The sequence below is a fragment of the Nematostella vectensis genome, chromosome 9, assembly GCF_932526225.1.
Source record: "Nematostella vectensis chromosome 9, jaNemVect1.1, whole genome shotgun sequence".
NCBI lineage: Eukaryota > Metazoa > Cnidaria > Anthozoa > Actiniaria > Edwardsiidae > Nematostella > Nematostella vectensis.
In genome coordinates this window covers 2,049,014-2,071,715 of record NC_064042.1, presented here as the reverse complement: position 1 = coordinate 2,071,715, position 22,702 = coordinate 2,049,014, and the positions used below count along the sequence as shown (strand labels likewise).

At 43.9% G+C, this 22,702-nt stretch overlaps 2 protein-coding genes across 3 annotated transcripts; one reads left to right on the top strand and one right to left on the bottom strand.

Moving 5' to 3' along the window:
* Positions 1-5,016: 5,016 nt before the first annotated feature.
* Positions 5,017-5,876, bottom strand: LOC125572201 (S-antigen protein-like). The gene is made up of 2 exons (XM_048732361.1): positions 5,838-5,876; positions 5,017-5,535 (listed from the first exon to the last, which is right to left on the bottom strand). The coding sequence occupies exons 1-2, from the start codon at positions 5,874-5,876 to the stop codon at positions 5,017-5,019; spliced, it is 558 nt and encodes a 185-aa protein (XP_048588318.1).
* A 2,174-nt stretch (positions 5,877-8,050) lies between these two features.
* Positions 8,051-21,422, top strand: LOC5509951 (fibrinogen C domain-containing protein 1). 2 transcript variants are annotated; one of them, XM_048732436.1, is made up of 5 exons: positions 8,052-8,412; positions 10,828-10,869; positions 11,365-11,453; positions 19,298-19,589; positions 20,228-21,422. In XM_048732436.1, exons 1-5 carry the CDS (start codon positions 8,103-8,105, stop codon positions 20,497-20,499), a joined length of 1,005 nt encoding a protein of 334 aa, XP_048588393.1. In that variant the 5' UTR covers positions 8,052-8,102; the 3' UTR covers positions 20,500-21,422. The 2 variants fall into 2 exon arrangements, with proteins under 2 accessions (XP_048588394.1, XP_048588393.1); XM_048732437.1 differs by lacking the exon at positions 10,828-10,869 and having other exon boundaries at positions 8,051-8,412.
* Positions 21,423-22,702: the final 1,280 nt, after the last annotated feature.

The following is a 22,702-nucleotide window of genomic DNA, read 5'->3' as shown; positions in this document are numbered from 1 at the left end:
TGAGTAAAGTATTTACAACTTTACGCCAAAACATTCTGCGGAATTAAGCGCTGAACTTGTCTTGTTTGTAATTGCGGAATCTCTTGTTTACTTTTACTGTTAAACCCTTATGCGTCAAAAGGAACCATGCAAATCCATACTGATAAGCAAACTGTCAGCAGACCTGTGCCAAGCGACCATCAGTGACGAAGCTTGATGCTCAGTGGAATTATCAATCATGCGCTATTCCCAAGGAAAGCATCAGGGGCTGTGCTGAGTCGAATTTCCTGTGAGCCTATCTAAAGACCAAAACTACTTGATTCTTTTCAATACTTCAAGCAGATAACCAAGAGATTGAGGATTCTTCAGGTCAGTTCCCATCCCTCTGGTTGTTGAGAACAGTGGCCCAAGAAAAAATAGTATGACACAGCTCCTTTAAACCTCGCAACTTGATTCGCGGACTCAGTCCCTTAGTTCGATTTTCACTGCCATTGAACCTGGACTGAAATTTATTTGTGACAACTAATTATACAAATTTTGTGTTACTACAGCGTTTTGGAAATTGGTGGCGGTTCCCCTTTGTGCGTTTCGGCAAATTGCGCTTCCTTCCGTTCTGCATGACTGAATACATATTCGTCAGCACTTTCGACCACAATTTCTTATTTTTGACAATAAATAGCAGACGCGTACACAGGGGGAGGTACGCAGGGTGCGCGCGCACCCCCTCCCCCCCTTGGCGGTCAAAAAGTGGTTTAGGTCTTATCAAGGAAATTTCTAATACTTTGCTGTTTCCATATGCCAATTCTGGGGACGCGCCTGAATAGCGCCCCAAAAACTTTGTTTCTTTTCTTCTTGTATATTGGCTTGGTATCCCCCTTATTATAGAAGCTTTCTAGTTACTTATTACGGTGGTTATTCGACGAGATAGGCAAGGTTAGGAAGGGCACAAGAAACGACCTGCCACCTGCCACATTAAGCGGCGATTTTTTTACATTAAGCGTTAGTGTTACATTAAGCGGCGATTTTTGTTACATTGAGCGTTAGTGTTACATTATGCGACAGTTGTTACATTAAGCGGTGATGCAACCAGGACAATCCGCGAGCCGAGTGACAGAGGTGTACCCTGGACCTGATGGACATGTTCGAGTTGTTGATGTGACTTCCAAGGGGAAGGTCTACCGACGCCCTGTTATAAGACTGGCCCTCTAAAACTGTAAAGTATCGTTTTCAGTAGTTAACGTGACCAGTCGGGCCCGTTCACGAGGGGGGATATGTTCGAGCTAGAGTATTGTATGTTGCATTACGCGTGACGTGACCTCGGACGTTTGATTGACATTTTTGGTATGCGAGTCGCACGTGCGAGAGTTTTTCGAGAGAGTTCGATGGTTGAGTTTTCGGGAGATGTAGTCGTAATAAAACTTTTGAGTTGGAAATTCGTTCCCTCTTACTTCTTCGAAACATCCCTAAGATCGTACCCACACACGTGGTTGAAAACAGTGTACTTAGGTAGTCAGGGACAGGACCCTGACGACATTTACCTACCCGGGCTCGTCGAAAACACGTTTGATAGCCTCGATTCCGGACGGGATTTTTTTTGTAATTCTGTCAACATGATCACACCATTGGTTAAATTGTTATCAATGAGTACTCCTAGCAATTTAGTACAGGTTACCTTGTCAATAGGTGTACCATTGATTTCGGGCTTGGGATGATGGAGATTTGACATTTTTGTCTTGTTCCAGACAGCCTAAATACAGTTTTGGTGACAAACGTTAATTTTGGCTTTGTCAACGTTTTACGCCCAAGTAACCGTGGCCCCAAGAATGCTGTTACTGTTGAATGAAGAGCGCGAAAACCAGACTGGTACTTGCTAATTACATCGATCATAGAGTCTTTGTCAGCCGCCATTTTGTCATAGCAAATCACCAAGTGTGTTAGGAGCTTACCGAGGATTGGCTTGGGGGGAGGGTGGGTGCGCTATCATAGGTATCATATGTAAAAAGGATAGTATTTGAAAATTCCTCAAAAAGAAATGACCCACTTTTTTAGGCCACCAAGGGGACGCCCTAGTGTACGCGCCTGCTTTAGATTGTCGTATATAATAAGTGTTAAAGATTTCCATTTTTTTTTACAGGTGTCCTATAAAGAAGGACCAACCGGAAAAAGAAGGTAAATTGAATGCATGATAACGCTAATAGATGCACAAATAACGTCGAAGCGTCAGAGCGCGCGATTAACGAGCGTTGTCTATAATGTTCATTGGTAGGGTTTGGCTAGAAGGGCTCACTTCCGTTAAATCCGACTATCAGGACTGATAAACGTTAGTTTACTGCAGCAAGAAACTGCCTCGATGTGCTGAAAGCCGGAGGAAAGAGCAACGGCTTGTACACAGTGAAGCCATCCCCGGACGGCGATGCGTTCAAGGTAAGGAATCAGTCTACACAGGGAAACCATCAAGGTTAGAGAACAGCGCGGTGTATACACAGGTAGACCATCAGGGTAAGGAGACAGAGAAGTGTGTACACAGGGAGACCATCGGGGTAAGAGTACAGAGAAGTGTGTACACAGGGAGACCATCAGGGCAAGGAACAGAGAGGTGTGTACACAGGGAGACCATCGGGGTAAGAGTACAGAGAAGTGTATACACAGGGAGACCATCAGGGTAAGGAACAGGGAGGTGTGTACACAGGGAGACCATCGGGGTAAGGAACAGAGCGGTGTATACACAAGACCACAAGGGTAAGGAACAGAGCGGTGTGTACACAGGGAGACCATCAGGGTAAGGAACAGAGCGGTGTGTACACAGGGAGACCATCAGGGTAAGGAACAGAGCGGTGTGTGCACAGGGAGACCATCAGGGTAAGGAACAGAGAGGTGTGTACACAGAGAGACCATCGGGGTAAGGAACAGAGCGGTGTATACATAGGGAGACCATAAGGGTAAGGAACAGAGCGGTGTGTACACAGGGAGACCATCAGGGTAAGGAACAGGGCGGTGTGTACACAGGGAGACCATCAAAGAAAGGAAAAGAGCGGTTTGTATACAGGGAGACCATCGGGGTAAGGAAAAGAGTAGCTTAAACACAAAAAAACGTTTTTATCTTGATATCTTGTTGTTCTGGTTGGTGTCATAGTTTTGGGTCCATTCTGGTCATTGTGTTTTCAATCCAGGTGTACTGTTACCAGACTACAGATGGCGGCGGATGGACCGTGATGGACAAGATCCATCTTCTGACCAATCAGACTAATACCACAGTTCGCGTTGACTTGATGGACTGAGCTGGTGCTACTAGATATGCCGTGTACGATCACTTTGCTAATAGTCCATACCTATCTAATATTCCATCCCTATCCATAATAGTCCATCTCTATCAAATATTCTATCCCTATCTAATAGTCCATCACTATCTATCTAATAGTCCATCCCTATCTAATAATAGTCCATCCCTATCTAATATTCCATCCCTATCTGATAGTCCATCCCTATCTAATAGTCCATCCCTATCTAATAATATTACATCCCTATCTAATATTCCATCCCTATCTGAAAGTCCATCCCTATCTAATAGTCCATCCCTATCTGATAGTCCACTCTATCTGATAGTCCATCCCTATCTAATAGTCCATCACTATCTGGTAGTCCATCCCTATCTGGTAGTCCATCCCTATCTAGTAGTCCATCACTATCTGATGTCCACTCTATCTGATAGTCCACTCTATCTAATATTCCAATCCTATCTAATAGTCCATCCCTATCTAATAGTCCATCACTATCTGGTAGTCCATCCCTATCTGATAGTCCATCACTATAAAGGCGTGGTTTGTTGCTATTGGTTACAGGGGCAGCTGGTGACTCGTTCTCTATCCACCGAGGAATGGCATTCAACACAAAGGACCGGAAACATGACAACTTCCCACCTGATAATTGTGCGGTACTCAGGACGGGTGCGTGGTGATATAATTCGTGTATAAATAGCAATCTGAACGGGAAGTATTTCCAAGGGGGAACGGCTTCAAATAACAACGGTATAAACTGGGGTACATGGAAAGGCTTTAATTATTCGTTTAAGCGATCTGAAATGAAAATCAGACCAGCTGACTATGTACCTAACTAAACACCACATCTTTAAGCGTTACTGTGCGACGCACGCTACCGTGGACACATTTTTGCAGTTTTGTGAAGTAACCTATCCAATCATGTCAAAGGAAATGCTTCAGTGCACATCGGTACATGGTTATCAAATTTGTGCCAATCAATGTCAGTCAATTTTTGAATCTCGCATGAGGTAATTTTCGTAAAACTTTGTATTCCACGGTATCGGTTGTAACGAGTGGAGTTTGTGGTTTGTAAGTAGCATCTAATACTGTAATGATTCGAATAAGCACCTTCCTGTAAATAAGCACCCACCGCGAGCTTTTGTCTAGGTCGAGCTAGTTTTTGCTTTTGTTGGCCTTTTGGCTCAATTATCCCCCGTTCACTTGAACTTGCTTGTTATTACTTATCTGATAATAATGATTTTAATAGTTCTTAAGCGGCTCTTTACGGGTTATGCTTATTCGTGAATGAAAATGATTTGGATCTAATTCAATTTTCTTATATGAAGTTATTTTGAACTCTGCCGCACAATTCATCTAGACGTACGAGATGACTATACAAGACTTACCATCAGTCTGTTTTTTTCTTTTATTGGAGCTCAATCGAAATTTTTAATTTGTGGTTAACGTGTTACTACATTAAGCGTTAAGTCCTTTAAAACATCAAACGTTGAAAATATATTACATATTAAGCGTTAGCTTATTTATTACATTAGGCATTAAGAAATTCCAGTAAAATTGTAGATTAAGAACATTGTACGGAAATAAATGGTGAACATCACCCATTTCATTGTATTGCATGAGCTAGTGAAATGACGGCGATGATTATGATGAGTCTAGCGCTGGCAATTCCAGCATCGTACAGCGGAATAAGATACGTATTTGTGTAATCAACTTTGGTGCATCTTGAAGCTCTTTTTTTATGTTTTCTAAAAGAAAAGCGCTAAGCAAGAGTATATTTGAAGAGAGATCCCCAAGGGTGCGACTCTTGGAGACACCCAGTCCCCCTGGGGTGGAGCTCTTGAAGACACCCAGTCCACCTTGGGTTGGGCTTTTGGAGACACCCATTCCCCTTTGGGTTGGAGCTCTTGAAGACACCCAGTCCCCCTTGGGTTGGGCTTTTGGAGACACCCAGTCCCCCTGGGGTTGGGCTTTTGGAGACACCCAGTCCCTCTGGGGTGGAGCTCTTGAAGACACCCAGTCCCCCTGGGGTTGGGCTTTTGGAGACACCCAGTCCCCCTGGGGTTGGGCTTTTGGAGACACCCAGTCCCCCTGGGGTGGAGATCTTGAAGACACCCAGTCCCCCTGGGGTTGGGCTTTTGGAGACACCCAGTCCCCCTGGGGTGGAGCTCTTGAAGACACCCAGTCCCCCTGGGGTTGGGCTTTTGGAGACACCCAGTCCCCCTGGGGTGGAGCTCTTGAAGACACCCAGTCCCCCTAAAGTTGGGCTTTCTACTGTCCGCTGTAGCGCAAAAATGCAGTTTAAACTTCAACTTCAACTTTTTTGTACATAAATTCACTATTGTTCCTTTTATGTGCTCACCCGCTAATAGAACAGGCTAATCTAGGCGGGTTCAGCTTAAATAATAGTTAGAATAATAGTTACAATAATTTTAGAAATAACAAACACAGGACGAGCAAGACGAACAGGTACACAATGGGAGGATTTTAGTTTTCCTGTAGTTTAAACACGAAACCGCGCTATAAAAGGGATAAGGACGCATTAGGCATATAGCCCCTGCGTTCTTTTAAAAAGTCCAATACGAGGATATGAAAGCAAGAGACAGACCTTCTCTCCGCCATTTTTACGAGCTCACGATATTCTTACAGCCGTTGTACAGCATAAAACACGCGTACGAATGTCCCTACCTAAGGATATTGCTCAAACAAAAAAGAACAGGCAGAACAGAGGAAAATCTCACTCTTTATACAGGCTGTTATTCGAAGCGCGACTGCAAGGTCTTGTCAGCTCTGAGAATAAGTGACAACTGAAGGTGTCGCTGACCTGGGCACGCTCTTTTATAGCGCGGTTTCGCGTTTAAGTAATGATGACCGCATTGATGAAGTGATGTCACATGGCCCCTTAGTTTGGTTGCATCACAACTCTCGTAGCTCGTGATATGAATTTTTCTAGTTATGATGAATTACTTTTTGCGAACATCACATGGCGTCTTCGTTGCACCCCCCCCCCCCCCCCTTGCAAGAGGACTGACCATCAGCTTGGTTGTCTTTTTTACTGGAACCGGGAGGGCAGGAAAAATGATCTTAAATGCCCTTTTCTGGATCGAGTCGATCAGCAAATCACAATGGAGCGGAGTGAGCGACTACGGAGCCCTAGAAGGGCCATGTGATGGTGCGCATTTCTTTAGCAGGCTCGTGTTTATATTTTACTGGATCGTGTTCAAGTTTTTCTTTGTTTCGATTTTCTACGGATCGACTTTTTACAGATTGACTTTTTACGGATCGACTTTCTACGGATCGACTTTTTACGGATTGACTTTCTACGGATCGACTTTCTACTAATCGACTTTTTGGGGATCGACTTTTTGTCCTTCTCGACCGAATGTATACAATGGCGGGCTTGAAATGACAACATGGCAGCGAGCTCAACACTACTGTTTATTACAGTCTTCGTGTTTATTTGTTATTGTTTGTCTTCGTGCTTCGTTATGGCTGTTCGCGACAGTTATCATCCAATTACCTAGACAGGAACCCTTTTTGCGCGATGATTTGATCCAGGGACACTTTCACTTAGGCCAAGTAAAAATAAACAAATGTTTCCCGTCCGGATTTCTAAAAAAAATCGAGCGAGCGGGCGGGACGCTTTTTATTTTATATCTTTATGTCGATGACGAGGTGTATTAACACTTTTCTCAAGACAACTCGCAAGTCATATATTACCGAAACTAAAATTTTTAGTTCTTTTGCAATGTTTTCTAAATCAGTACCACAAGTTATTTCTTATTGTTTAATAGGCTTTTGGTTAAAAATAACAAATTATAAATTTTTTGAAGCGGCCCCAAAAGGGACTCGGGCGGGGACGGTAAACATTTGTTTATTTTTTCTTGGCCTTAGGTTATAGCTATCAGTGAGCCTTGCTGTCATTCAAGGAATACGTCTAAATCTCCGGCAGCTAAAGAGAATCTTATCTAAAAAGCGACTTGACCGACCTCTCTTTAGTACTTCCAGTGACAAAGCTATACATATATGCTATAGTGCATGAGCTACAAGGCAGTGGAAGTATTGTTGATTATAGAGCAATGTGGCAAAGGCTGTTGGTAAAACATCAATTGGTTGTAAGGGGATCTTGTTCGACAGGCAGGTTCGGCCGGGGTTAGTGGGTCAGTGGCAAGACTCGAGAAAGTCGATCCGTAGGATAGTCGATCCGTAAAAAGTCGATCCGTAGAAAGTCGATCCGTAAAAAGTCGATCCGTAAAAAGTCGATCCGAAGAAAGTCGCTCCGTAAAAAGTCGATCCGTAAAAAGTCGATCCGTAAAAAGTCGATCCGTAGAAAGTCGAAACAACAAACTTGAACACGATTTAGTAAAATATAAACACGGTCCTGCGAAAAATTGTGCACAATCACATGGCCCTTCTAGGGCTCCGTAGTTAAGAGATTGGCGAGATTGTGAGATGGTTAGAATGTTGTGGAAAACAAAAACAGTGATTTCATTATGAATGAAAACAAAAGCTATGGGGATGGATCTAATTAATACGCATATTCATATCACTGTGCATTATTTCTTTAGCGACATCCTAAACTATAATCTGTTATCAACTATTATAATATTGCAATTAGCTGTGTAAGTTAATGCGTATTAACATCTTAGGCTTTTTCGTATCATTCAAAAGTTCGTAAAGTATTCAAAAGTTAGTCCCTTTTGAATAAAAACATGAAATCATCAAAATTCCTTGCTCATGCTGCTAAAAAAATTCTCGTGAATTATTAACGGCAAATTTAAAGAATAAATTACTACTGATATCAGGAGTTAATCGCGTTAATTTCCCACCATTTGACGAGACGTCAAGATGGCGTATCTCGCAAGACTGTCCGCCACCACAGTTCTTCTTTGGGGAGTCTTCCTTCACCGTTCTACCACTAACGCAGAGCTCGTCCAGTACTCAGAGCCAAACACGGCTTTAGTAGACTCAGCGTACAAGACCATTGACGTAGCGAACCTCGGCGAATGCAACCTCAAGTGTGATGGAGATGAGAAGTGTCTCAGCGTCAACTACTGGAAGGTAAATAAGAAGTGTGACTTAAACAACGCGACCAAGGCCATGTACCCAGAACGAGAGAAGAAAGACAGGACCGCCATCTACGCCAACATTCGTGAGGGTAGGTGTTCTAGACTCACCATTCGCTACGATGTGCAACTATTGGTGTTAAATCTTGAAAAAATATATCTCGATCTGCTGCACCCTGTTCTATAAATAGAAATAAAACAATTTTTTTTATTGATGTTGATTTTTATTGATAAATGGCTTGAAAACGCCATGTGAGCGAATTTGTGAGGAAGCGTAAAGGTCAGAGGAAAACTCGGAGGCACGATTTATCGAGGGTTCGGCGAGCTTTTGTTGTTCTAATGTAGTCTCGAGTTAACTCAGAGGGACGATTTATCGAGGGTTCGGCGAGCTTTTGTTGTTCTAATGTAGTCTCGAGTTAACTCAGAGGGACGATTTATCGAGGGTTCGGCGAGCTTGCGTTGTTCTAATGTAGTCTCGAGTTAACTCAGAGGGACGATTTATCGAGGGTTCGGCGAGCTTTTGTTGTTCTAATGTAGTCTCGAGTTAACTCAGAGGGACGATTTATCGAGGGTTCGGCGAGCTTTTGTTGTTCTAATGTAGTCTCGAGTTAACTCAGAGGGACGATTTATCGAGGGTTCGGCGAGCTTGCGTTGTTCTAATGTAGTCTCGAGTTAACTCAGAGGGACGATTTATCGAGGGTTCGGCGAGCTTTTGTTGTTCTAATGTAGTCTCGAGTTAACGCGGAGTTACGATTAATCGAGGGTTCCATTAGTGATGTATTTCTATGATCAAATTCACATAAACGGGTCTGCAAACTTTTTGAAGCTAAAAGAGTAAAAAATCAAAATTCCTTCCAAAGTATCTATCCAATTCCAAGGCTTTGACATTTGCTTTACTTTTATTTAATTTCATTTTTATGTTATTTATTTCATTGACTTCGCCACTCAAAAATGCAAAATGGTTACAGGAAACAATACTTGCTCTAATATTTATTATTTTGATGAGTCATTTGTTTGCTACCGTGCATAGTGAAATATCGCACGATTTCGCAAACTCAAATTATATTTCATATCCAGGACAATCTAAGAGAAATATATTTCACATCCAGATAATCTAAGGGAAAAGATCGTTGTCATCGTATGGTATACCCTGTGTAAAAGACAAATCACCTCATGATTTCTAAAGATTATGAAGACCTTTATTTTGGAAACCACGCGGTGAAGCGGGTCTCATTATTATTCCCAATAGTTAAGCAGGGCAAAAGCTTTTTCAAGCCCGCAACCTGGAAACCCGCACCCGCGACCCGCGACCCGCGACCTATACACCTAATTTCAACAGGATTGCACTTGGAAAATCCATGTATTAAAACACACAGTGTTTCAGAGGTATCAAGTGAAAAAGAAATACATGTAAATAAAATTGGCTTTTTAGACTTACAAAGATGCTGTAGCACTCTTGTATATTTTCCTGCACTCATATATAGCTGCGGTCTAACAACTCTCACAACTGTTTGACTTTCACCGGCGTCAAAAATGGCCGCTAACGCAATACATGTACATGTTGGGTTGGAGGCTAACAGATGTGTTCTGATATGTACATTGTTAGTTAATTGTTAATTGTTGAATTTTTATGTGGATTTCATTGGCTCCGGTTATTTGATTGCCAATAATCACTGTTATCAGGATTAAGCTTGGACAACGAGTTTTTCGGGGATTTGGATTGAGAGTTGACAGAGTTTGGTTGTGTTTAGGAATTTAGGATTTAGGTTTTGGTTTGGAGTTTCAGTCAATATTTTATTGTGTATAAGTTCAAGAAAGTTTGTAAATAGGTTTAATCTTATTTAGTTATAAGTACATTTGTGATCTAATATTTTTGGTAAGTCTTTATTGTCTCGCATCGCTTGTGCTAGCACCAACTACATTTGGACACAAAAACAAATGCTTTTAATTAGTCTTCCAATTTTTTTTTAAACACGGTTGAAATTCATCAGCTCTTTACAATATACACTACGACAATATACACTACGACAATATACACCACGACAATATACACTACTACAATATACAATAGTACAATATACACTACTGCTGTTTTGCAATTTCTGTAGTTTGTTATGTAATGTAACAGTACAGTTCCCACAAACAACATTACAATAATCAAAAAAAGGTTGAACAAGTGCATTGTAAATATTGTGGAATATGGCTTGCGGGACAAGGCGCCTTGCCCGTTTGATCAGACTCTTACCCAGTCGCCAAAATTAGAAGAAAATAAGAAGTAATAGGGGAAACATAATTATTGAGCGGGTTGCCTGTGGCGATTAATTAGGCGCGCTCTGCCGTGTGGCTTTCGTGGTATTGTATTTTACAATAGGCACCATATGAAAAAAGCATAGTATTTGAAGATTCGTTAATAAAAAATGACCCACTTTTTAGGACACCAAGGTGTACGCGTCTGCTTTAGATTGCTGTATATAGTACGTTTCAAAAGATTTCCATTTTCTTGACAGGCAAACCTTGTCATTTAAAGAAGGGCCCACCGAAAAAAGAAGGTAAATTGAATGTATGATAACGCACTAACCAAGATGGCCGTCGATTAAGGCTGGAATTCAGGGGCGGATCCAAGACAAAATTCTGACATCTAAAAAAGCGAAAAAATTCACCAATTCACAGAATGAGATTAGGCAGCTCATACTTGAGTTGAGTTATTACCATTCGCAGCTTTCACGGATGAATTACTACAGATCCGCGTCAGTTGTTGCTGTTAACATTAGTTATTTAACAAATACAGTAGATCTCATTTTTTTGTGCGTCTGTCCTCAAATAGATGCACAGATGACGTCGAAGCGTGTCACGAATAAAAAAAAAATACGCAACGAGACGCAGTAGTTACAATCTTGTTTTGGTGAGCGAGCGCGATTATGCTGACCAATCAGAGCGCGCGATTTACAAGCGTCGTCTATAATGTCCATTGATTGGTTTTGGCTAGTAGGGCTCACATCCGTTGAATCCAACTATCAGGACTGATGAATGTTTGTTTACTGCAGCGAGAAACTGCCTCGATGTGCTGAAAGCCGGAGGAAAGAGCAACGGTTTGTACACAGTAAAGCCATTACAGGGCGGCGATGCGTTCAAGGTAAGGAATCATTCTACACAGGGAGACCATCAAGGTAAGAGAACAGAACAATGTGTACACAGGGAGGCCATCAGGGTAAGAGTACAGAACAATGTGTACACAGGGAGACCATTAGGGTAAGAGTACAGAACAGTGTGTACACAGGGAGGCCATCAGGGTAAGAGTACAGAACAATGTGTACACAGGGAGACCATTAGGGTAAAAGTACAGAACAGTGTGTACACAGGGAGACCATCAGGGTAAGAGTACAGAACAATGTGTACACAGGGAGACCATTAGGGTAAGAGTACAGAACAGTGTGTACACAGGGAGGCCATCAGGGTAAGAGTACAGAACAATGTGTACACAGGGAGACCATTAGGGTAAGAGTACAGAACAGTGTGTACACAGGGAGACCATCAGGGTAAGAGTACAGAACAATGTGTACACAGGGAGACCATCAGGGTAAGAGTACAGAACAGAGTGTACACAGCGAGACCATCAGGGTAAGAGTACAGAACAGTGTGTACACAGGGAGACCATCAGGGTAAGAGTACAGAACAGTGTGTACACAGGGAGACCATCAGGGTAAGAAACAGAACAGTTTGTACACAGGGAGACCATTAGGGTAAGAAACAGAACAGTTTGTACACAGGGAGACCATCAGGGTAAGAGTACAGAACAGAGTGTACACAGGGAGACCATCAGGGTACGAGTACAGAACAGTGTGTACACAGGGAGACCATCAGGGTAAGAGTACAGAACAGTGTGTACACAGGGAGACCATCAGGGTAAGAGTACAGAACAGAGTGTACACAGGGAGACCATCAGGGTAAGGAACAGAACAGAGTGTACACAGGGAGACCATCAGGGTAAGGAACAGAACAGTGTGTACACAGGGAGACCATCAGGGTAAGGAACAGAACAGTGTGTACACAGGGAGACCATCAGGGTAAGGAATAGAACAGTTGTACACAGGAAGACCATCAGGGTAAGGAACAGAACAGTGTGTACACAGGGAGGCCATCAGGGTAAGAGTACAGAACAGTGTGTACACAGGGAGACCATCAGGGTAAGAGTACAGAACAGTGTGTACACAGGGAGACCATCAGGGTAAGGAACAGAACAGTGTGTACACAGGGAGACCATCAGGGTAAGAGTACAGAACAGAGTGTACACAGGGAGACCATCAGGGTAAGGGAACAGAGAGGTGAGTACACAGGGAGACCATCAGGGTAAGAGTATAGAACAGAGTGTACACAGGGAGACCATCAGGGTAAGAGTACAGAACAGTGTGTACACAGGGAGACCATTAGGGTAAGAAACAGAACAGTGTGTACACAGGGAGACCATCAAGGTAAGAGTACAGAACAGTGTGTACACAGGGAGACCATCAGGGTAAGAAACAGAACAGTGTGTACACAGGGAGACCATCAGGGTAAGAGTACAGAACAGTGTGTACACAGGGAGACCATCAGGGTAAGAGTACAGAACAGTGTGTACACAGGGAGACCATCAGGGTAAGAGTACAGAACAGAGTGTACACAGGGAGACCATCAGGGTAAGGTAAAGAACAGTGTGTACACAGGGAAACCATCAGGGTAAGAGTACAGAACAGTGTGTACACAGGGAGACCATCAGGGTAAGGAATAGAACAGTGTGTACACAGGGAGACCATCAGGGTAAGAGTACAGAACAGAGTGTACACAGGGAGACCATCAGGGTAAGAGTACAGAACAGTGTGTACACAGGGAGACCATCAGGGTAAGGAATAGAACAGTGTGTACACAGTGAGACCATTAGGGTAAGAGTACAGAACAGTGTGTACACAGTGAGACCATCAGGGTAAGAGTACAGAACAGAGTGTACACAGGGAGACCATCAGGGTAAGAGTACAGAACAGTGTGTACACAGGGAGACCATCAGGGTAAGGAACAGAACAGTGTGTACACAGGGAGACCATCAGGGTAAGAGTACAGAACAGTGTGTAAACAGGGAGACCATCAGGGTAAGAGTACAGAACAGTGTGTACACAGGGAGACCATCAGGGTAAGAGTACAGAACAATGTGTACACAGGGAGACCATCAGGGTAAGGAACAGAACAGTGTGTACACAGGGAGACCATCAGGGTAAGAGTACAGAACAGTGCGTACACAGGGAGACCATCAGGGTAAGAGTACAGAACAGTGTGTACACAGGGAGACCATCAGGGTAAGGAACAGAACAGTGTGTACACAGGGAGACCATCAGGGTAAGAGTACAGAACAGAGTGTACACAGGGAGACCATCAGGGTAAGGGAACAGAGAGGTGAGTACACAGGGAGACCATCAGGGTAAGAGAACAGAACAGAGTGTACACAGGGAGACCATCAGGGTAAGAGTACAGAACAGTGTGTACACAGGGAGACCATCAGGGTAAGAAACAGAACAGTGTGTACACAGGGAGACCATCAGGGTAAGAGTACAGAACAGTGTGTACACAGGGAGACCATCAGGGTAAGAGTACAGAACAGTGTGTACACAGGGAGACCATCAGGGTAAGAAACAGAACAGTGTGTACACAGGGAGACCATCAGGGTAAGAGTACAGAACAGTGTGTACACAGGGAGACCATCAGGGTAAGAGTACAGAACAGTGTGTACACAGGGAGACCATCAGGGTAAGAGTACAGAACAGTGTGTACACAGGGAGACCATCAGGGTAAGAGTACAGAACAGAGTGTACACAGGGAGACCATCAGGGTAAGAGTACAGAACAATGTGTACACAGGGAGACCATAAAGGTAAGGAATAGAACAGTGTGTACACAGGGAGACCATCAGGGTACGAGTACAGAACAGTGTGTACACAGGGAGACCATCAGGGTAAGAGTATAGAACAATGTGTACACAGGGAGACCATCGGGGTAAGAGTATAGAACAATGTGTACACAGGGAGACCTTCAAGGTAAGAGTACAGAACAGAGTGTACACAGGGAGACCATCAGGGTAAGAGTACACAACAGTGTGTACACAGGGAGACCATCAGGGTAAGAGTACAGAACAATGTGTACATCGGAAGACCATCAGGGTAAGAGTACAGAACAGTGTGTACACAGGGAGACCATCATTGTAAGGAATAGAACAGTGTGTACACAAGGAGACCATCAGGGTAAGGAACAGAACAGTTTGTACACAAGGACACCATCAGGGTAAGAGTACAGAACAGAGTGTACACAGGGAGACCATCAGGGTAAGGAACAGAACAGTGTGTACACAGGGAGACCATCAGGGTAAGGAACAGAACAGTGTGTACACAGGGAGGCTTTCAAGGTAAGAGTACAAAACAGTGTGTACACAGGGAGACCATCAGGGTAAGAGTACAGAACAGTGTGTAAACAGGGAGACCATCAGGGTAAGAGTACAGAACAGTGTGTACACAGGGAGACCATCAGGGCAAGAGTACAGAACAGAGTGTACACAGGGAGACCATCAGGGTAAGAGTACGGAACAGTGTGTACACAGGGAGACCATCAGGGTAAGAGTACAGAACAGTGTGTACACAGGAAGACCATCGGGGTAAGAGTACAGAACAGTGTGTACACAGGGAGACCATCGGGGTAAGAGTATAGAACAATGTGTACACAGGGAGACCATCGGGGTAAGGAATAGAACAGTGTGTACACACGGAGACCATCATGGTAAGGAACAGAACAGTGTGTACACAGGGAGACCATCAGGGTAAGAGTACAGAACAGAGTGTACACAGGGAGACCATCAGGGTAAGGAATAGAACAGTGTGTACACAGGAAGACCATTAGGGTAAGAAACAGAACAGTGTGTACACAGGGAGACCATTAGGCTAAGAGTATAGAACAATGTGTACACAGGGAGACCATCGGGGTAAGGAATAGAACAGTGTGTACACAGGGAGACCATCAGGGTAAGGGAACAGAACAGAGTGTACACAGGGAGACCATTAGGGTAAGAGTATAGAACAATGTGTACACAGGGAGACCATCAGGGGTAAGGAATAGAACAGTGTGTACACAGGGAGACCATCATTGTAAGGAATAGAACAGTGTGTACACAGGGGGACCATCAGGGTAAGGAATAGAACAGTGTGTACACAGGGAGACCATCAGGGTAAAAGTACAGAACAGTGTGTACACAGGGAGACCATCAGGGTAAGAGTACAGAACAGTGTGTACACAGGGAGACCATCAAGGTAAGAGTACAGAACAGTGTGTACACAGGGAGACCATCGGGGTAAAGAATAGAACAGTGTGTACACAGGGAGACCATCAGGGTAAGAGTACAGAACAGTGTGTACACAGGGAGACCATCAGGGCTAGAGTACAGAACAGAGTGTACACAGGGAGACCATCAGGGTAAGAGTAGAGAACAGTGTGTACACAGGGAGACCATCATTGTAAGGAACAGAACAGTGTGTACACAGGGAGACCATCATTGTAAGGAATAGAACAGTGTGTACACAGGGAGACCATCAGGGCAAAGAACAGAACAGTGTGTACACAGGGAGACCATCAGGGTAAGAGTACAGAACAATGTGTACACAGGGAGACCATCAAGGTAAGGAATAGAACAGTGTGTACACAGGGAGACCATCAGGGTAAGAGTACAGAACAGAGTGTACACAGAGAGACCATCAGGGCAAGGAACAGAACAGTGTGTACACAAGGAGACCATCAGGGTAAGATTACAGAACAGAGTGTACACAGGGAGACCATCGGGGTAAGAGTATAGAACAATGTGTACACAGGGAGACCATCGGGGTAAGGAATAGAACAGTGTGTACACAGGGAGACCATCAGGGTAAGGAACAGAACAGTGTGTACACAGGGAGACCATCAGGGTAAGAGTACAGAACAGAGTGTACACAGGGAGACCATCAGGGTAAGGAATAGAACAGTGTGTACACAGGAAGACCATTAGGGTAAGAAATAGAACAGTGTGTACACAGGGAGACCATTAGGCTAAGAGTATAGAACAATGTGTACACAGGGAGACCATCGGGGTAAGGAATAGAACAGTGTGTACACAGGGAGACCATCAGGGTAAGGGAACAGAACAGAGTGTACACAGGGAGACCATTAGGGTAAGAGTATAGAACAATGTGTACACAGGGAGACCATCAGGGTAAGAGTACAGAACAGTGTGTACACAGGGAGACCATCATTGTAAGGAATAGAACAGTGTGTACACAGGGGGACCATCAGGGTAAGGAATAGAACAGTGTGTACACAGGGAGACCATCAGGGCAAGGAACAGAACAGTGTGTACACAGGGAGACCATCAGGGTAAGAGTACAGAACAATGTGTACACAGGGAGACCATCAGGGTAAGTGTACAGAACAGTGTGTACACAGGGAGACCATCAGGGTAAGAGTACAGAACAGTGTGTACACAGGGAGACTATCATTGTAAGGAATAGAACAGTGTGTAAACAGGGAGACCATCAGGGTAAGAGTACAGAACAATGTGTACACAGGGAGACCATCAGGGTAAGAGTACAGAACAGTGTGTACACAGGGAGACCATCAGGGTAAGAGTACAGAACAGTGTGTACACAAGGAGACCATCAGGGTAAGAGTACAGAACAGAGTGTACACATGGAGACCATCAGGGTAAGAGTACAGAACAGTGTGTACACAGGGAGACCATCAGGGTAAGAGTACAGAACAGTGTGTACACAGGGAGACCATCAGGGTAAGGAATAGAACAGTGTGTACACAGGGAGACCATCAGGGTAAGAGTACAGAACAATGTGTACACAGGGAGACCATCAGGGTAAGAGTACAGAACAGTGTGTACATAGGGAGACCATCAGGGTAAGAGTACAGAACAGTGTGTACACAGGGAGACCATCAGGGTAAGGAACAGAACAGTGTGTACACAGGGAGACCATCAGGGTAAGAGTACAGAACAGTGTGTACACAGGGAGACCATCAGGGTAAGAGTACAGAACAGTGTGTACACAGGGAGACCATCAGGGTAAAAGTACAGAACAATGTGTACACAGGGAGACCATCAAGGTAAGGAATAGAACAGTGTGTACACAAGGAGACCATCAGGGTAAGAGTACAGAACAGAGTGTACACAGGGAGACCATCAGGGTAAGAGTACAGAACAGTGTGTACACAGGGAGACCATCAGGGTAAGAGTACAGAACAGAGTGTACACAGGGAGACCATCAGGGTAAGAGTACAGAACAGTGTGTACACAGGGAGACCATCAGGGTAAGGAATAGAACAGTGTGTACACAGGGAGACCATCAGGGTAAGAGTACAGAACAGTGTTTACACAGGGAGACCATCAGGGTAAGAGTACAGAACAGTGTGTACACAGGGAGACCATCAGTGTAAGGGAACAGAGAGGTGAGTACACAGGGACACCATCAGGGTATAGTCGGGTCGCTTAGCGCACAAAAAGAGCTCAATCTATACACAGCGGACACAAGCACCAAACTTGGTATAAATATACTCTAGGGGATGGTAATCAATACTGAGACCGGTGTCCACCGGTACCATTGGCGGATCCATAGATAAAGAGCAATTCTTTTTTTTAATCTGGTGTTGCGGGTTCCCTGTGGTAAGATTTTCATACCTTTTTTATGAGACAAAAAAAAAGATCAAAACGCACATATTTGAAAACGATTTATATCATTTAAGCTGTATTCTATTGAATTCCGAGCCCCCCCCAAAAAACATATAAATAGCTATAAAAAGTTACATTTAAAGAAGAAGGAAAACCTACTGAAACCAAGGACCCATGCGGCTTTTTTTACATTCCTCTTGCTAACATGCAAATATGACTGGTTTTAGTTTATCAAATAAGCAAAAATAGGTGGTGCACATGAATTTTCCTATAAATTTTCTTTCAATGAGTTCTCTGAGTAATATATTAAGGTCTACAGAGCCTAATTCAACCAGCGCGGCTGTAATTAATAGGCCCGCTACCGATGAGAGAGAATTTGGCATGTGCGTTGATAAAATATACCATGACAACGCAAATCATTTGTTTATCTTTTTGTTACGGTCCTATGTTATTTTTAAAATCAACTATCACAATTATTTCCGAGGCGAGAGCCTCGCTCTACCCCATGCTAGTTATGGGCCAAAGCGGGGGAGCCGGCAGACGCCACCACTCGGTCTTATGAAGCCGAAAACCCTAGCTAACAGAGTTCTATTATTAATATTTTTATTCTGTAAATTAAAAAATCGATATCAAACTAATAAAGATCGGCATCCAACACAGAGATACCATCAGGGTAAGAAATAGAGCGGTGTGTACACAGGGACACCATCAGGGTAAGGAACAGAGCGGTGTGTACACAGGGAGACCATCAGGGTAAGGAACAGAGCGGTGTGTACACAGGGAGACCATCACGGTAAGTAAACAGAGCGGTGTGTACACAGGGAGACCATCAGGGTAAGGAACAGAGCGGTGTGTACACAGGGAGACCATCAGGGTAAGTAAACAGAGTGGTGTGTACACAGGGATACCATCAGGGTAAGAAACAGAGCGGTGTGTACACAGAGAGACCATCAGGGTAAGGAACAGAGCGGTGAGTACACAGGGAGACCATCAGGGTAAGGGAACAGAGCGGTGTGTACACAGAGAGACCATCAGGGTAAGGAACAGAGCGGTGTGTACACAGGGAGACCATCAGGGTAAGTAAACAGAATGGTGTGTACACAGAAAGACCATCAGGGTAAGGAAAAGAGCGATATGTACACATGGAGACCGTCAGAAAAAAGGAGGAGAGTGGTTTATACACAGAAAAACGTTTTTATCTTGATATCTTGTTGTTCTGGTTGGTGTCAAAGTGTTGGGCCCATTCTGGTCATTGTGATTTCAATCCAGGTTTACTGTGACCAGACTACAGATGGCGGGGGATGGACCGTGTTCCAGAGAAGACAAGACGGGTCAGTGGACTTCTATCTCGGATGGGCTTACTACAAGCGCGGGTTCGGCAACGAGACGGGGGAATTCTGGCTTGGACTTGACAAGATCCATCTTCTGACCAATCAGACTAATACCACAGTTCGCGTTGACTTGATGGACTGGGCTGGTGCTACTAGATATGCCGTGTACGATCACTTTGCCGTGTCTGCAGAGAACAGAAACTATGTTCTGACGCTTGGATCTTACTCAGGTGTGTAGGAAAACGCCATCGTTACCATTATAGAAAAAAAAATACTTTAAATGCAAATAACTGCGTAGGGCTCTTCCATAACCTATTTCCAGGAAGTAAATACTGTGTTTTTCCATTCAACCATATTTCCACAGTTTTTTCTGCGAATTTCCATAAGAGCCAAACAAGCATATCCGGCTCGGAGCCCTGGCGGTATTTGCGAAAAATCTATGTATGTAGCGCGTGAAAAAATATGGAAAGGGAACCACCCGAGAGCTTGTATGTGCTGGGTATGCGACGGACAAGCACAGAATTGCTTTATATATGTGTACGATTTGGTACATGCACATGTAAATGTCGTTTCAGTAGCGGATCTAGGGGGAGGGTTTGGGGGTTGACCCCCCCCCCTTTGGCCTACCAGAAAGCCATATGTAACAACATAAAATTACCCCCTCCCCCCATTGTCACTTAGCCAACCCCCCCCCCCCCCCATTTAGCAAAAGGCGAGATCCGCCCCTGCGTTTTCTGATATGATATGTATCAACAAAGGAAACCTGCGTTGTTTCGACTTGTTCTTTCCAATAAAATGACCCGAATCAAATACCCAATCCAACAAATTTCCTCACTATAAAGGCGTGGTTTGTTACTATTGGTCACAGGGACAGCTGGTGACTCGCTCTCTATCCACCGAGGAATGGCATTCACCACAAAGGACCGGGAACATGACAACTTCCCACCTGATAATTGTGCGATACACAAGACGGGTGCGTGGTGGTATAACAGTTGTAGCAATAGCAATCTGAACGGTAAGTATTTCCAAGGGGGAGAGGCTTTACATAACGGTATTAACTGGAGCACATGGAAGGGCTATGAGTATTCTCTCAAGCGATCTGAAATGAAAATCAGGCCTGCCAACTTTGTACGTAACTAAACACCACCACCATTTACAGTGCGACGCACGCTACCGTGGAGACACTTTTGCAGTTTTGTGGAGTAACCCTTTAAGCACGCGCTATCTTATTAGCATCATCGTCAGTAGCCAATCATGGCAAATGAATGCTTTGCTGCACATCAGAAAACAATGAAATCCTCCTAATTTTAAAATTCGTGCTAATTGGCCGATTTTCTTAAAACTCCACCTCTAACCATAACCAGCATGTCAAAGGAAATGCTTCAGTGTACATCGGTAGAATGCTTCTGGTTATCAAATTTGTGCCAATCAATGTCAATCAATCTTTGAATCTCGCATGGGGTAATTGGCCAATTTTCGTAAAACTTTGTGTCCACGGTATCGGGTGTAACGAGTGGAGGGGTTTGTAAGTAGCATCTAATACTGTAATGATTCGAATAAGCACCTTCCTGTAAATAAGCACCCACCGCGAGCTTTTGTCTAGGTCGAGCTAGTTTTTGCTTTTGTTGGCCTTTTTTACTTTGTTCACTTGAACTTGCATCTCATTACTTATCTGATAATAATGATTTTAATAGTTCTTATGACCTATTCTTAAATCTCTTTATGCTTATTCGTGAATGAAAATGATTAGGATCTAATTCAATTTTCTTATATGAAGTCATTTTGAACTCTGCCGCACAATTCATCTAGACGTACGAGATGACTATACAAGACTCTGGCTCTCTTTTTATTAGAGCTCAATCGAAATTCGCTTTCTAATTTGTGGTTATTACATTTAGCTTTAACGTGTTACATTAAGCGTTAAGTCCTTAATAAAATCAAACGTTGAAAAATATAGTACATATTAAGCGTTAACTGATTTATTACATTAAGCATTATGGTGTAATTCAAGTGACATTGTAGATTAAGAACATTGTATGGAAATAAATGGTGAACATCACCCATTTCATTGTATTGCATGAGCTAGTGAAATGACGGCGGTGATGATGATGAGTCTAGCGCTGGCAATTCCAGCATCGTACAGCTTTTAGAGACACCCATTCCCTCTGGGGTGGAGCTCTTGAAGACACCCAGTCCCCTTTTGGTAGGGCTCTTGAAGACACCCAGTCCCCCCAAAGTAGGGATTCCTACTGTCCGCTGTAGCGCAAAAATGCAGTTTAAACACGAAACCGCCCTATAAAAGGGATAAGGACGCATTTTCCGTCTGTCGGGCATATAGCCCCTGCGTTCTTTTAAAAAGTCCAATACGAGGATATGAAAGCAAGAGACAGACCTTCTCTCTGCCATTTTTACGAGCTCATAATATCCTTACAGCCGTTACACAGCATAAAAGACGCGTACGAATGTCCCTCGGGATTTGAGTGTTTAAACTAAGGATATTGTTCAAACAAAAAAGAACAGGCAGAACAGAGGATAATGTCACTTCTTATTCAGGCTGTTATTCGAAGCGCGACTGCAAGGTCTTGTCAGCTCTGAGAATAAGTGACAACTAGAGGTGTCGCTGGCCTGGGCACGCTCTTTTATAGCGCGGTTTTGCGTTTAACGCAAGTAATGATGACCGCATTGATGAAGTGATGTCACATGGTCCCTTAGTTTGGTTGCATCACAACTTTCGTAGCTCGTGAAATAAATTTTACTAGTTATGATGAAATAACTTATGCGGACATCACATAGCGTCTTCGTTGCACCTCCCTTGCAAGATGACTGACCATCAGCTTGGTTGTCTTTTTACTGTAACCGGGAGGGCAGAAAAAACTTTTTCTGGATCGAGTCGATCAGCAAATCACAATGGAGCGGAGTGAGCGACCCAAACAGGAGAAACATAATCTAAAACTGAGCGAACTTTTGATATTGTCAGTGTCCAGGCCCGTACCCAGGGAGGATGGAGGGGGTGCGAACGCACCCCCCCCCCCCCCCCCCCCCCCACAACGGCCGAAGGTACACTTTCGGTTCTAAATAGACGTGCTTTTTGTAGACAAAACTATAAAGCATAAGCTAGATCACTCTAATATGTAGTCAAATACGACAATTAACGTCCCGTGGAGATACTGCAACTGCATAAAGAAATCCATTTTTGTTTTTTTCGGGGGTGGTCAGAGAACTCACTCTCCCCCCCCCACCGCACCCCCGGAAAAATTAGGTCCACTTTTTCGAATTCCGCCCCCAAGAAAAATCCTGGGTACGGGCCTGGTGGCCATAGGGTTAAGAGATTGGCGAGATTGTT